The sequence below is a fragment of the Ranitomeya variabilis genome, chromosome 6 (genome assembly GCF_051348905.1).
Source record: "Ranitomeya variabilis isolate aRanVar5 chromosome 6, aRanVar5.hap1, whole genome shotgun sequence".
NCBI classification, from domain to species: domain Eukaryota; kingdom Metazoa; phylum Chordata; class Amphibia; order Anura; family Dendrobatidae; genus Ranitomeya; species Ranitomeya variabilis.
This window is the reverse complement of record NC_135237.1, coordinates 24,717,692-24,732,190: the sequence shown is the minus strand read 5'-3', so window position 1 is coordinate 24,732,190 and position 14,499 is coordinate 24,717,692. Positions and strand designations below refer to the sequence as shown.

Genomic DNA, 14,499 nt, shown 5'->3' with positions numbered 1-14,499 from the left:
GTGAAAATAAGAATTTGTGGGCGAAAAAAATCATTTTTGTGAAAACAAATGCGATTTTTTATTTTCACGGCTCTACGTTATAAACTTCTGTGAAGCACTTGGGGGTTCAAAGTGCTCACCACACATCTAGATAAGTTCCTTAAGGGGTCTAGTTTCCAAAATGGTGTCACTTGTGGGGGGTTTCCACTGTTTAGGCACATTAGGGGCTCTCCAAACGCGACATGGCGTCCGATCTCAATTCCAGCCAATTCTGCATTGAAACAGTCAAACGGTGCTCCTTCACTTCCAAGCTCTGCGGTGCGCCCAAACAGTGGTTTACCTCCACATATTGGGTATCGGCGTACTCAGGAAAAATTGCACAACAAATTCTGTTTCTACACTTGTGAAAATTAAAAAAAATGGTTCTGAAGTAAAATGTTTGCAAAAAAAGTTAAATGTTCATTTTTTTCTTCCACATTGTTTCAGTTCCTGTGAAGTACATAAAGGGTTAATAAACTTCTTGAATGTGGGTTTGAGCAGCTTGAGGGGTGCAGTTTTTAGAATGGTGTCACACTTGGTTATTTTCTATCATATAGACCCCTCAAAATGACTTCAAAGGTGATGTGGTCCCTAAAAAAAACATGGTGTTGTAAAAATGAGAAATTGCTGGTCAACTTTTAACCCTTATAACTCCCTAACAAAAAAAAAAAAAATTGATTCCAAAATTGTGCTGATGTAAAGTAGACATGTGGGAAATGTTATTTATGAACTATTTTTTGTGACATATCTCTCTGATTTAAGGGCATAAAAATACAAAGTTTGAAAATTGCAAAATTTTAAAAGTTTTCGCCATATTTCCATTTTTTTCATAAATAATCGCAAGTAATATCGAAGAAATGTTACCACTAACTTGAAGTACAATATGTCATGAAAAAACATTCTCAGAATCAGCGGGATCTGATAAAGCGTTCCAGAGTTATAACCTCTTAAAGTGACACTGGTCAGAATTGTAAAAATTGGCTCGGTCATTAAGTACCAAATTGGCTCTGTCACTAAGGGGTTAAAGAAGCATTCCTCTTCCTCCTCTTCCTCCTTGTCCTCCTCCTCCTATCAAAATTTGCATCCTCTTAATACACTGCTCAAAAAAATAAAGGGAACACTTAAACAACAGAATATTACTCCAAGTAAATCAGACTTCTGTGAAACCAAACTGTCCACTTAGGAAGTAACACTGATTGAAATCAATTTCACATGCCGTTGTGCAAATAGAATAGACAACAGATGGAAATTATTGGCAATTATCAAGACACCCTCAATAAAGGAGTGGTTCTGCAGGTGGGGACCACAGACCACATCCCAGTACCAATGCTTTCTGGCTGATGTTTTGGCCACTTTTGAATGTTGGTTGTGCTTTCACACTCGTAGTAGCATGAGACGGACTGTACAACCCACACAAGTGGCTCAGGTAGTGCAGCTCATCCATGATGGCACATCAATGTGAGCTGTGGCAAGAAGGTTTGCTGCATCTGTCAGCTTAGTGTCCAGAGGCTGGAGGAGCTACCAGGAGACAGGCCATTACACCAGGAGACGTGGAGGGGGCGATAGGAGGGCAACAACCCAGCAACAGGACTGCTACCTCAGCCTTTGAGCAAGGAGGAACAGGAGGAGCACTGCCAGAGCCCTGCAAAATGACCTCTAGCAGGCCACAAATGTGCAAACCGACTCCAAGAGGATGGTCTGAGTGCCCGTTGTCCACAGATGGGATTTGTGCTCACAGCCCAACACCATGCAGGAAGATTGGCATTTGCCACAGAGCACCTGGATTGGCAAATTCACCACTGGTGCCCTGTGCTCTTCACAAATGAAAGCAGGTTCACACTGAACACATGTGACAGACGTGACAGAGTCTGGAGATGACATGAAGAGCGATCTGCTGCCTGCAACATCCTTCAGTATGACTGGTTTGGCAGTGGGTCAGTAATGGTGTGGGGTGGCATTTCTTTGGAGGGTCGCACAGCCCTCCATGTGCTCGCCAGAGGTAGCCTGACTGCTATTAGGTACCGAGATGAGATCCTCAGACCCCTTGTGAGAACATATGCTGGTGCGGTTGGCCCTGAGCTCCTCCTAATGCAGGACAATGCCAGACCTCATGTGGCTGGAGTGTGTAAGCAGTTCCTGCAAGATGAAGGCATTGCAGCTATGGACTGGCCAGCCGGTTCCCAAGACCTGAATCCGATTGAACACATGTGGGACATCATGTCTCGAACCATCCACCAACGTCAAGTTGCACCACAGACTGTCCAGGAGTTGGTGGATGCTTTAGACCAGGTTTAGGAGATCCCTCAGGAGACCATCCGCCGCCTCATCATGAGCATGCCCAGGATTGTAGGGAGGTCATACAGGCACGTGGAGGCCACACACACTACCGAGCATCATTTCCTTGTCTTGAGGTGCAGCGCCCCAGAGTCCTGGTCGTTGCAGTACTGTGGCTCCGCCACTAAGGGGAGCCATGGTGCGTTCGATGGCACTGAAGGAGTTCCTCCAATCAGGTATCACAGACACCAATATGTTTCACAGCTGGGCCTCCGGGGGGAGCTAAGGGTGCTATTCATTAGGCCACTCCCCACCATAGTGGGTAAACTGGGGGTCAGGCAGGAAGTTAGTAGAGAAAGCTGACTGGATCGAACGAAGCAACACCTAGTGAGAGAGGGTGTTGTGGAGGAAGAGACAGTAGGGTCTCTGCCAGGGGTGGGATCCTGGCAGAGGCTTGGCATTGAAAGAACGTAACGGGACCGTGCCTGCTCAGAATAGCGGCGGTGCCCTAAGAAAGGATTAGAAGCGAGATAGATTGTGCTGAGTGAGAAACGAAATCAAGCAGAAGGAGAATACCAGCAGGGGTTTTGTTGAAAGAGGCAGCACCTTGCTGAGGCGCATTACCGGTGGCCGGAACGCCGAGGGAGTGGAATAATATACAGCTTTAAGCCATACTCCAAACAGCGGCAGGACAGTCAGTCTCAGGCGGGCTGTCTACCACATATCACCTATGAAGTCTTGGGGGGCAATTGCGGGAGAGGGGCGTCTCTAGGGTCCCGGAAGAACTCCAGGCCTACCTGACAAACGGGTGCCGTTCTTACTGTAACATCAGGAAGGGACGGAAGATTAGCAGAAGATCAGTTAATCGAGTTGTGAGGGAACTTAAGAAACAGACACAACAGTTGTGGGGTACTTTCCGTAAGCACAGCAGGGAAGGACTACAACACAAAGCGCTAAGAAGGAAGGCACTGATTTCCACCTGTGAGGAGAACTCTGGAAGTGCCATTGGACCGGCCGGACTTGCGCAGCCTGGTGGACCGGATTCTGGACTGAGGACCGAGAGATCTCCAGTAAAGAGGTAAAGAGACTGCAACCTGGTGTCCTCGTTATTTACCGCGACCTGCACCCCACAACTGCACCGCTATACCACCGTTAACAGCACCTATTTGCAACGGACGTCCCCCACTGACAGACAGGGCCACGGACCGGGTCTAGCCACCGTGACAACCCCAGGACTGAGATCCCAGAGGCCCGGCTCCAGGTACCCCTCGGCCCTGCGGCGGTGTGGGGGCGCTCCAAATCTTGGCGTCACGAACAGGATCTACTTAAGCCTGAGGAATCAGGTCATGTGTGCCTTGGAACTGTGATTTGTTGTGCTTGGACTGTGCTTTATTACAAGGACTGTGTGTTGCCACTTGCCGCCAGAAGTTCCCGCCAAAACCGCCGCCATTACAGCGCTAAGGAGAGCGCAGGAGAAGAAGAAGGGCGTGGAAGTGGGCGTGAACAAGTTGAAGAGCGCGAAAGACAATGGCCGCCCAGTCTAAATATCTCGGCCCCTTGAGGACGTGTCCGTCAGCAGCCGAGATCCGCCTCCTGATCCTGGCCGGAGGGTGGAGACCATGGGGACGGGGCCGCCCACGGAAGAGACCGCGGGAAGAAGACGCGGGAAAAGAACAAGAAATGGCGGCACCAGGAGCACAGCGCGGAGCTGACCCGGCCCAGTCCGAGGCCACACAAGCTGGGACAGGCTCCGAAACGCCAACGCTGCGGGGTCTGACCCTCACCGAGCCACTGTTGGGCCGACCCCCTGTGCCACTGTCCGAAGAATGTGTGGCTGCAGCCGAGGCCCGACAGCTGGCCCGCCGCCTGAAGGCTGATGCCCGTGCCCTCACCCGGGTGGGCCAGCCCACCGAGATCAAGTTGTCTCCTGTTGCTGCTTACCCAGCCGCGGCGGAAGGTACGCTACCCGCACCGGGCCTGAAAATCATGCCGGATGCTGAGCACTTACGGCGTCTTATGGCAGAGTGGCGGAGCCGGCCCCAGGCGGAGCAAGTTAATTTGATTAGTGTTCCGGAGATTCCGTCCTCACACTGGGGTGTGGTGGTGGCCTTTAACCCCCGGTATGGAAGAGGGGTGATCCAGGAAATTGGAGAGCCGCTGCAGATCCGCGTGGACCGGGAGGAGGTGGAGCCTTGCAGCGGAAGGTTCGATCGTGACCTGGAGCCGGGAGACGCCGTCACCTACACGAGGTGGAGAAGGGGCACTGGAGAGACGGGCTGGTTCGCCCGAGGTGTCCAACGATGCGTCGCCCTCCAGGCTGCGGCGGGAGCACCGGAAGGAGATAATCCCGTAGGGAAGGCAGCAGGACCTGGCCCCGAGGAATCGCGAGAAGCTCGGCCTCGCCGTGCCCCGGAGGGACGGGTGCACCTGCCGACAAGGAGGACCTCCCGGCGAGGGATTTTATCGTTACTGGGACCGGAACGGCGTCCTGGCTCACCGGTGCGATCTGTTGGCCTGGTGAGGCCGGATAAGAGGTCGCCTTCCGCAGAACCCCAGTAAGATTTTATTGCTTCTAAAATGTAAATAGTTACTGTTTGTTCTTTAAGTTGCTGCTAAACCCGTCCAGGGTAAACTTTAAGAAAGGTGACCCCTTTGTTGACCCGGGGTCACTATTGTTGTTTTCTTGAAGTTTTGCACAAAGTTACACAAACTGCGAAATCATGGACTGTGCATGATTTGAACTTTCTTGTAAATAGTTTACACCTTCTTAAAGGTGCTTCCTACTGGTTTTGTTTAAAGACATTTTGCGAAGATACCATTCCGGAGCCTTTACATGGACTGGTAGGCTGAGAAGAAGAGCTACCTCAGAAAGACTTGATCTCCTCTTAAAGGGGAGGTTAGAATTGAACTTGAAAGTGATACTGTTTTAGAACAGTAATGTCAAGATAATGCTTTGAAGGAAATGTAACTGTTTTTCATGGAAAAGTTATGTGTGTTTAATTTGTTTAAAATGTGAAACCTAGATAATGTTCTTTGAAGAGAAAGATGCAGAAAGCCCGTAGGGGTAGATGTAGAGTTCCGTTTAACTGAAAGTAAAGAAGTAATAACCAAGGTGAGGATAGAAGGTAAACCCTGCGTCCCCATAGAAAGTTAGTTCGTTACTAAGGACAGAAAGTAGACCCGTAGGGGTTAGTGAGTGAGTCCTTATAGGAGCCAAGCAGAGTGGGCTCCATGCTCTCAAATTGAAAGGAATGTTATGTCTATACTATGTATAGTAGAGAAAGGCAGTAGGCCCTGGCTGAACGGGGTGGTCCTGTAAAAGAAAGGAGAGGCATTAGGTCTGGTGCCATAGGGACAGGCGGTCCTGCAGGTTCAAAGTAGGAGAATGTGAAGTTACCTTGCCCTGTAATGTGATTATAGGAAGGCCTTTGGTAAACTAAGAGTGTATGTTTCCTAAAGGCAATGTTAATTTATTGTTCCGGCATTTGCACTTAGTAGAATACCCGGTTGGGTAATGAGAGTTAATTGTAGCCTGTTGCTATGATATTTGATTATGTTTTGTAACGTTAAAGTGTCCTCACCTCCCATAAAGGGAAGCCTGTTCAAGTATGCTTATTGTTTTGCACTCAACAAATTTGTATGTCTTTTTGCTAACCTGTATTGTTGTTTTCTTCCCAGTCCCGGAGTACTGTGTTTAACCAGGGGGGAGTGCAGCGCCCCAGAGTCCTGGTCGTTGCAGTACTGTGGCTCCGCCACTAAGGGGAGCCATGGTGCGTTCGATGGCACTGAAGGAGTTCCTCCAATCAGGTATCACAGACACCAATATGTTTCACAGCTGGGCCTCCGGGGGGAGCTAAGGGTGCTATTCATTAGGCCACTCCCCACCATAGTGGGTAAACTGGGGGTCAGGCAGGAAGTTAGTAGAGAAAGCTGACTGGATCGAACGAAGCAACACCTAGTGAGAGAGGGTGTTGTGGAGGAAGAGACAGTAGGGTCTCTGCCAGGGGTGGGATCCTGGCAGAGGCTTGGCATTGAAAGAACGTAACGGGACCGTGCCTGCTCAGAATAGCGGCGGTGCCCTAAGAAAGGATTAGAAGCGAGATAGATTGTGCTGAGTGAGAAACGAAATCAAGCAGAAGGAGAATACCAGCAGGGGTTTTGTTGAAAGAGGCAGCACCTTGCTGAGGCGCATTACCGGTGGCCGGAACGCCGAGGGAGTGGAATAATATACAGCTTTAAGCCATACTCCAAACAGCGGCAGGACAGTCAGTCTCAGGCGGGCTGTCTACCACATATCACCTATGAAGTCTTGGGGGGCAATTGCGGGAGAGGGGCGTCTCTAGGGTCCCGGAAGAACTCCAGGCCTACCTGACAAACGGGTGCCGTTCTTACTGTAACATCAGGAAGGGACGGAAGATTAGCAGAAGATCAGTTAATCGAGTTGTGAGGGAACTTAAGAAACAGACACAACAGTTGTGGGGTACTTTCCGTAAGCACAGCAGGGAAGGACTACAACACAAAGCGCTAAGAAGGAAGGCACTGATTTCCACCTGTGAGGAGAACTCTGGAAGTGCCATTGGACCGGCCGGACTTGCGCAGCCTGGTGGACCGGATTCTGGACTGAGGACCGAGAGATCTCCAGTAAAGAGGTAAAGAGACTGCAACCTGGTGTCCTCGTTATTTACCGCGACCTGCACCTCACAACTGCACCGCTATACCACCGTTAACAGCACCTATTTGCAACGGACGTCCCCCACTGACAGACAGGGCCACGGACCGGGTCTAGCCACCGTGACAACCCCAGGACTGAGATCCCAGAGGCCCGGCTCCGGGTACCCCTCGGCCCTGCGGCGGTGTGGGGGCGCTCCAGAGGCATTTCCACTGAAGTTCGATGAGCCTGTACCTTCATTTTCCACTTTGATTTTGAGCATCATTCCAACTCCAGACCTCTGTGGGATATTAGTTGTGATTTACGTTGATAATTTTTAGGTTTTATTGTTCTTAACACATTCCACTATGTAATGAATAAAGATTTACAACTGGAATATTTCATTTTCATTTTTTTTGAGCAGTGTATATTGCAGTCATCATATTATATAATACTGTGTACTTACAACTGCTCTTTTTTCCTTTCTACCAAGTAAATTGTTCTCTTTTCCATTAGGTCTATGACATCACGTGATTAAAAACTGACGAGCTGAATCCTTCTAAGCTCCATGTAGAAACAGAAGGTCAATTTTCCCTGTATGAGTCATAAGTAACTGCAAAACTCTATGGTAGGGTGATGGGGGGAGAGAGCAGCTGGGTCAGGAGGTGAAGAGGGGAATAATTCTTGCAGGGACAAGAGACTTCCTGTTTCTACAGAGAGCAGAGAAAATAGAAAAAAATAGCTAAAGAGAAAGGCAAAATGAGCAATTGTAAGTACACAGTGCTATATAATATGGTTAATGCAATATATAAAGAGGATACAAACTTTGATGGGAGGAGGAGGAGTACTTTCTTAAAGGGAATATTTCATAATGACATCCCATGTCCAATATATTGCGGCATTCAGCACTATTTTTCCTGATAAAAGGACAAATCCCTCAATTAAACGTTTCTTAGATCCATATGATGCCATTAGTATTAATCATATTATAGACTTAGGAAGGTGTTGTAGCTTATATTATTATTTGGAGCCATGTGAACGTTCCTAAATAGGCCCTAATGACCGGCCATTTTTTTGTTTCAGCTCACCTTCTCCTCCTGTACAATGACTGATAACACCTCTATATACAGTAGATAACACAGGATCCACCATTCACAATAGGTGATGTCACAGCTCACCTCCTCCTCCTGTACAATGACTGATAACACCTCTATATACAGTAGATAACACAGGATCCACTATTCACAATAGGTGATGTCACAGCTCACCTCCTCCTCCTGTACAATGACCGATTACACCTCTATACACAGTAGATAACACAGGATCCACCATTCACAATAGGTGATGTCACAGCTCACCTCCTCCTCCTGTACAATGACCGATTACACCTCTATATACAGTAGATAACACAGGATCCACCATTCACAATAGGTGATATCACAGCTCACCTCCTCCTCCTGTACAATGACTGATAACACCTCTATATACAGTAGATAACACAGGATCCACCATTCACAATAGGTGATATCACAGCTCACCTCCTCCTCCTGTACAATGACTGATAACACCTCTATATACAGTAGATAACACAGGATCCACCATTCACAATAGGTGATATCACAGCTCACCTCCTCCTCCTGTACAATGACTGATAACACCTGTATATACAGTAGATAACACACGATCCACCATTCACAATAGGTGATATCACAGCTCACCTCCTCCTCCTGTACAATGACTGATAACACCTCTATATACAATGTTAGAACACAGCAGTACCACAGATACAGAAAATACAATCATATATCTATACTATTCCCAAATGCCATAGTTCACCAGTTCTTGGTACTCTGTGTAAATTGGTGACAGCCGCCACCTAGTGGAAAGAGAAGCCCAATCACCCTACCTATAGATCACCAGACAGTAACCAAAGCAAGGAGTTATATTAAAATTTACTTTTATTGTACATACACAGCAACAACAATATTATATTTAACAATTTACACCAATAAAACTCATAAACACCCCTGACGAAGGAAATAATCCGAAACGCGCGTCGGGGTGCGTTATCTCAGGACACGGCCGGCTGACCCCAAGGTATATACCAGTATATATGATATTTATGGTCCTTTCCAGCGTTTTTGCACAGTGGTGTTTTCTAAGCACGGAAGCTGGCTGCTAAATGCAGTCTGAGCACATTGCACTTTTTTATGCTGGTTGGAGACACATATAGCTCATTAGCACTGTTGCACTTTATATTTGAGTATTTGAGTATCTGTGGCCTTAGCACATTGCACAGTTCTTTATCTATTTGATGATATATGGAAATTGTTTAGCACTCTTGCACTTTGGATTTTTTTATTTTTTTACAATTTCTTAAGAAAGGAGCAATGAGATCAATATAGTGTGTTCCTGGTAGGGACCGAGTATGCAATAGTGGGGTAGCCGTGATATCATATACTGTCCTGAGACACGTACAGATTCATTGATTTTATATGAGTTTTATTGGTGTAAATTGTTAAATATAATATTGTTGTTGCTGTGTATGTACAATAAAAGTAAATTTAATATAACTCCTTGCTTTGGTTACTGTCTGGTGATCTATAGGTAGGGTGATTGGGCTTCTCTCACCTCTATATACAGGAGATAACACAGGATCCACTATTCACAATAGGTGATGTCACAGCTCACCTCCTCCTTTACAATGACTGATAACACCTCTATATACAGTAGATAACACCGGATCCACCATTCACAATAGGTGATGTCACAGCTCACCTCCTCCTCCTGTACAATGACTGATAACACCTCTATATACAGTAGATAACACAGGATCCACCATTCACAATAGGTGATGTCACAGCTCACCTCCTCCTCCTGTACAATGACTGATAACACCTCTATATACAGCAGATAACACAGGATCCACCATTCACAATAGGTGATGTCACAGCTCACCTCCTCCTCCTGTACAATGACTGATAACACCTCTATATACAGTAGATAACACAGGATCCACCATTCACAATAGGTGATGTCACAGCTCACCTCCTCCTCCTGTACAATGACTGATAACACCTCTATAGATAACACCTCTATATACAGTAGATAACACAGGATCCACCATTCACAATAGGTGATGTCACAGCTCACCTCCTCCTCTTCTCTTCACAATGACCTTTACACACACTCACTAAATGCTTCAATATAAAATAGATTCATCCATTTCTCCTAATGTACTTTTTTTTATTTAACTTTTTTGCAATGCTTTTATAAAAAAAAACTAATGCAAATTATTTTTTTAAAATATTAAATATGAAAAAAACCAATATCATAGATTACATGTTTTATTATATTATATAATGATTTAATACCACCTGTCTATATTGGACATTAACGTAAAGTGTTTGACTCTTTGTTAGTCTGGGTCCATATGATCAGCATGAGGGACTTCGATAAAGTACTGGTATTTATTTTTATTGAAACTTGTGAACTTTGACCATAATTTGTGGAATTCCTGAAAGAACAGAAGTCTACAATAAGTATATATCTATATCTCTATATCTATCTATTATCTATTATCTATCTATCTATCTATCTATCTATCTATCTATCTATCTATCTATTATCTATCTATTTATTTATTATCTATCTATAATATCTATCTATATTATCTATCTATTATCTATATTATCTATCTATATTATGTATCTATCTATCTATATACATATATTCTTTTTTTAAAAATATCGATGATGATAAGGAAAATAAAAGAAATAAATAAATGCAAAAAAAAAGAAAAAGAAATGTCTTGGCCACCAAAGTGAAAGCCACTCTTTGCTCCTTGGTTATGACCTAATGGAACATATGGACGGCAGCCCCTATATTACTGCAGAATGAGAAAGCCGTGCAGCGCGGCACTAATTAGAAGACAATGAATGATACTAGAGAAGTAGAGATCAGATTTTAAAGCGGCTATAAAATTTTGAAGAGGCATTAATTGCAATAAATCTCTGAACTCCCTGTACTTAGCGTGCCATTGCCAAATAATGACCAGGGAGACATCGCCAAGTCATCAGATTTTATTGCCTCATAATTAGAAGCTCACACTTGAGGCCGAGCAGTGGGTTTTTATCATAATGTCTCAATAATTTGTTATTATATCCAATATGTCAGCCTTCAACCTGAACTCAACTCTCCCTCTGATTTTCTATGAGTATTTAATTTACGTCGTTATTTCCTCATTACGTCGGAGTGGAAAATATTCTATTCAGTCCTTATTAAAGATAAGCGTATTGATCTGTAACAAATCAAACTCATTAGAAATTTTCTCAAAATTTCACGCCTCTTTCACTCATTACATATCCAGCCGGCCCCTCTGGGGCGGGTCTATGGCTCTTCCTGCATTGAGGCTATTGGTTGACCTCTTGCAGGGAAGTTGGGAGGCAATGGACATTATTGAAGTCAAAGATGTACATTTCCACCTACGTGACCATGTGGGCTACAGCACCAGAAGAAGTAAACAGTTGTGTAGAGGACCAAGGAGCAGCAGCAATGGCAGAGGCAAACTAAGAACAAGTAAGATAGTATACTCGCTCCATATCGAATTTACCGATGGAATAGAACAAATTTCAGACGACTTGTTCATCTCTACCTAAAATTCTTATTAATCATAAACACATCCACACTACGATCATTATGGGTGAGGTTCAATCCTGCAATTATTTTTATGCTTTATAATGTTAGCAGAATTAATGGTGGCTACCTTGCATATTAGTATATACGGCTTTGTGAACTTGAACCTTATAATAGTGTGGATGTTGGGATACTTTACCTGGATCCTTTGCACATAGAGAGTGACCCTTTTTTGTAACTACATGTAATTTTTGTACTGATTTATTCAGATTGTGGTATTGTTACAAGATGTATATTTAATAAACATTATACCCTTTTATTTATAAACAGTTCTTTTGACTCCATTTATCTGATTATACATATGTTATTGGGAGTTGTTCTGCACAGATTTATATGTAGCTCTGATCGATATAATTATATACATAACAATTTGCATCCAAACCTGTAGTCCTTGTCCGTCCACCGTTACCGAGTTTGCTCTTTGCATTTTTACTCTTTCACCAGATTTGTGTCCTTGCTGGGAACAGTTCTTCTCTCTTTTCAGCGTTGACTGTCTCTCCTGTAAGAAGAGGGAACGTTCACCTAGAGATCATTCAATGTAACTAGTTTGCACAATTTCTAGCACAAAGTATTTTTAAATATTATATCTTATAAAAATAATTTTGGACCATAAAACAAGACCTCCCGATCCCAAGTCAGGATTTACAGATATAGAACAGGTGATTTTCAGATCTCATACGCAACTCATAGCCATGCAAAGTACCTGCAACTGTTGGAGAATGGTGTCTCTGTAAGGCACCATTGTTTCCAGCAGAAGCCATACTTTTATTGAATACTTCCAAGGAATGCCATACAATGGAACATTCTACAATGCAATTGGAGAAATAGGGAGGAACAATACAGGCTAACAGATTTCTAGAATTCAAGAGTAAATCTCGCTCAGGAGGACCTGTCTTGTCCTGGCTTTGTGAAATACCATATTTCTCCTGAGGTGGGGTCGCAGTGCAAACGCAACACTTAAAGCTGATCTCTGGGGTCTCAGCAGGGAGACACACTGTGTTCAACATAATGTCAAGGGAGCTTTGTAACAAATAGGGATTGTTCAAAGTTGAAAAGCACTTCGACATGTTCTTGGATGTCCAAAGTTGGACAAGACCGTACTTCAATCTGGTGCTCCCTCGAAAAGGTGCGAGGATTATAAAAGGTCCTAACAAACCCGTTAGGGCTGTCATATCCCAACCAACATGGAATTTTTTTTTTGGGGGGGGGGGGGGGGCTGGAGATTTATTCTGAGATGACCCAACACATGGGAGAAGGGAGACGTAGAAAAGGACAATCAAGAAGAAGACAGATGGAGACACCTGGAGGCATTTTCATTACAAGATCTAAAGACCCTAGAGAATAATTCACTGGCACCAACTTTTGGAGGTACTCTATATTTTAGGACGATTTGCCATTACCTACATTATTGTATACCCAATAACTTTGACATACCTCTTGGTGTAATTTTTTTTACTGTATGCCTATGCTTTCCTTAACTTTCACAACTCGCGATTGGTGAACCTGTTCGATTTGTTCAAGGATAACAAAAGCTAGACAAGACCATTGTTTTGTTATCCATTTAATTAGCAAGGAAAATCCCAGAATGCAGCTGGCGCTCCCGTATAGAGATTATCCAAAGATGATATTTTGAATATTTTCTTTTTTATTGCTTGATAGGAGGAGATACAACGTGTTTCGGATACAGTAAATATCCTTCTTCAGGTATCATAAAAACACAATACAATTCCAATAATCTCTATACGGGAGAGCTGCATACTGGGATTTTCCTTGCAATCTACTGTTTTACCACGGATGTCTGAGGGCCTTTTCCGTGTGCCCAGTCAGCCGAGCTGCAGACCATTCCCCTTGGATTCCTGTTGGATCCCCTTTGCTTCATTTTTGCCTTTGACTAGGTGAGTGCAATTATATAAGCGTGCAATTTAAACCTAGCTTCTACTGCACTTAGATCGTGTGCGGCGTTGATCCCTTTTTTTTCCACTATCCTCAGGGTCATTTTGATTCCGCTATCCATTTAGTGCTCCCTCCAAAAGGATCAGGCCCCATTCTAGAATGTGATCAATAAAATATTCTGACAACGCCATCACGGCTGTCAAAGCCCAACCAATGTGGAACAATTCTGTTGTGGTAAATTTATTCTGAGATGACCCAACTCATGGGGGAAGAGAGAAGAAGAAGACAATGATGAATGAGATGGATGGAGACAAGTTTACAAAGAACTTGTCATTGAGAAATCTAAAGACCCTAGAGAACAAATCACATTTCATTGGCACCATCTGTTGGAGGTACATTGTATGCCGGGAGGTTCTGGCAACCTCTTCATTGCTGTCATAGTCCAACCCATGGAGAGAACTCCTTTGACATGGTTTTTGGATGACCAAAGTTAGATAAGACCATTATCTTCTTATCCATGTAGTGCTCCTTCCAAAATGCCTCGTTATACAACATCTATATATATAATTGTCTAAGGGTTTTTATGTCTGTCTGTCTGTCTGTCTGTCCTGGAAATCCCGCGTCTCTGGCGGCCTCGACCAATCAGCGACGGGCACAGCATGGCGACGATGATGTCATAAAGGTTGCCTCGACCAATCAGCGACGGGCACAGTCAGCCGCGAATTCGCCTCGACCAATCAGCGACGGGCACAGTATCGACGTAGATGTCATAATGGTTGCCATGGCGACGATGATGTCATAAAGGTTGCCTCGACCAATCAACGACGGGCACAGTCTGCCGCGAATTCTGGAATCATCATTGTCCATATACTATGGGGACATGCATATTCTAGAATACCCGATGCATTAGAATCGGGCCACAGTCTAGTGGTCAATAAAAGGATCTGATAACCTCATCATGGTAGAATAAT

The 14,499-nt window shown here is 44.4% G+C and overlaps 1 protein-coding gene across 3 annotated transcripts in view; it reads right to left on the bottom strand.

Moving 5' to 3' along the window:
* Window positions 1-14,499, bottom strand: part of DGKB (diacylglycerol kinase beta) — a 655,304-nt gene that overhangs the window by 340,340 nt on the left and 300,465 nt on the right. For all 3 annotated transcript variants that reach the window (XM_077268080.1, XM_077268081.1, XM_077268082.1), the window contains exon 14: window positions 12,018-12,134. In XM_077268080.1, coding sequence (XP_077124195.1) covers window positions 12,018-12,134 — 117 coding nt within the window. The remainder of the gene's footprint in view (window positions 1-12,017; window positions 12,135-14,499) is intronic.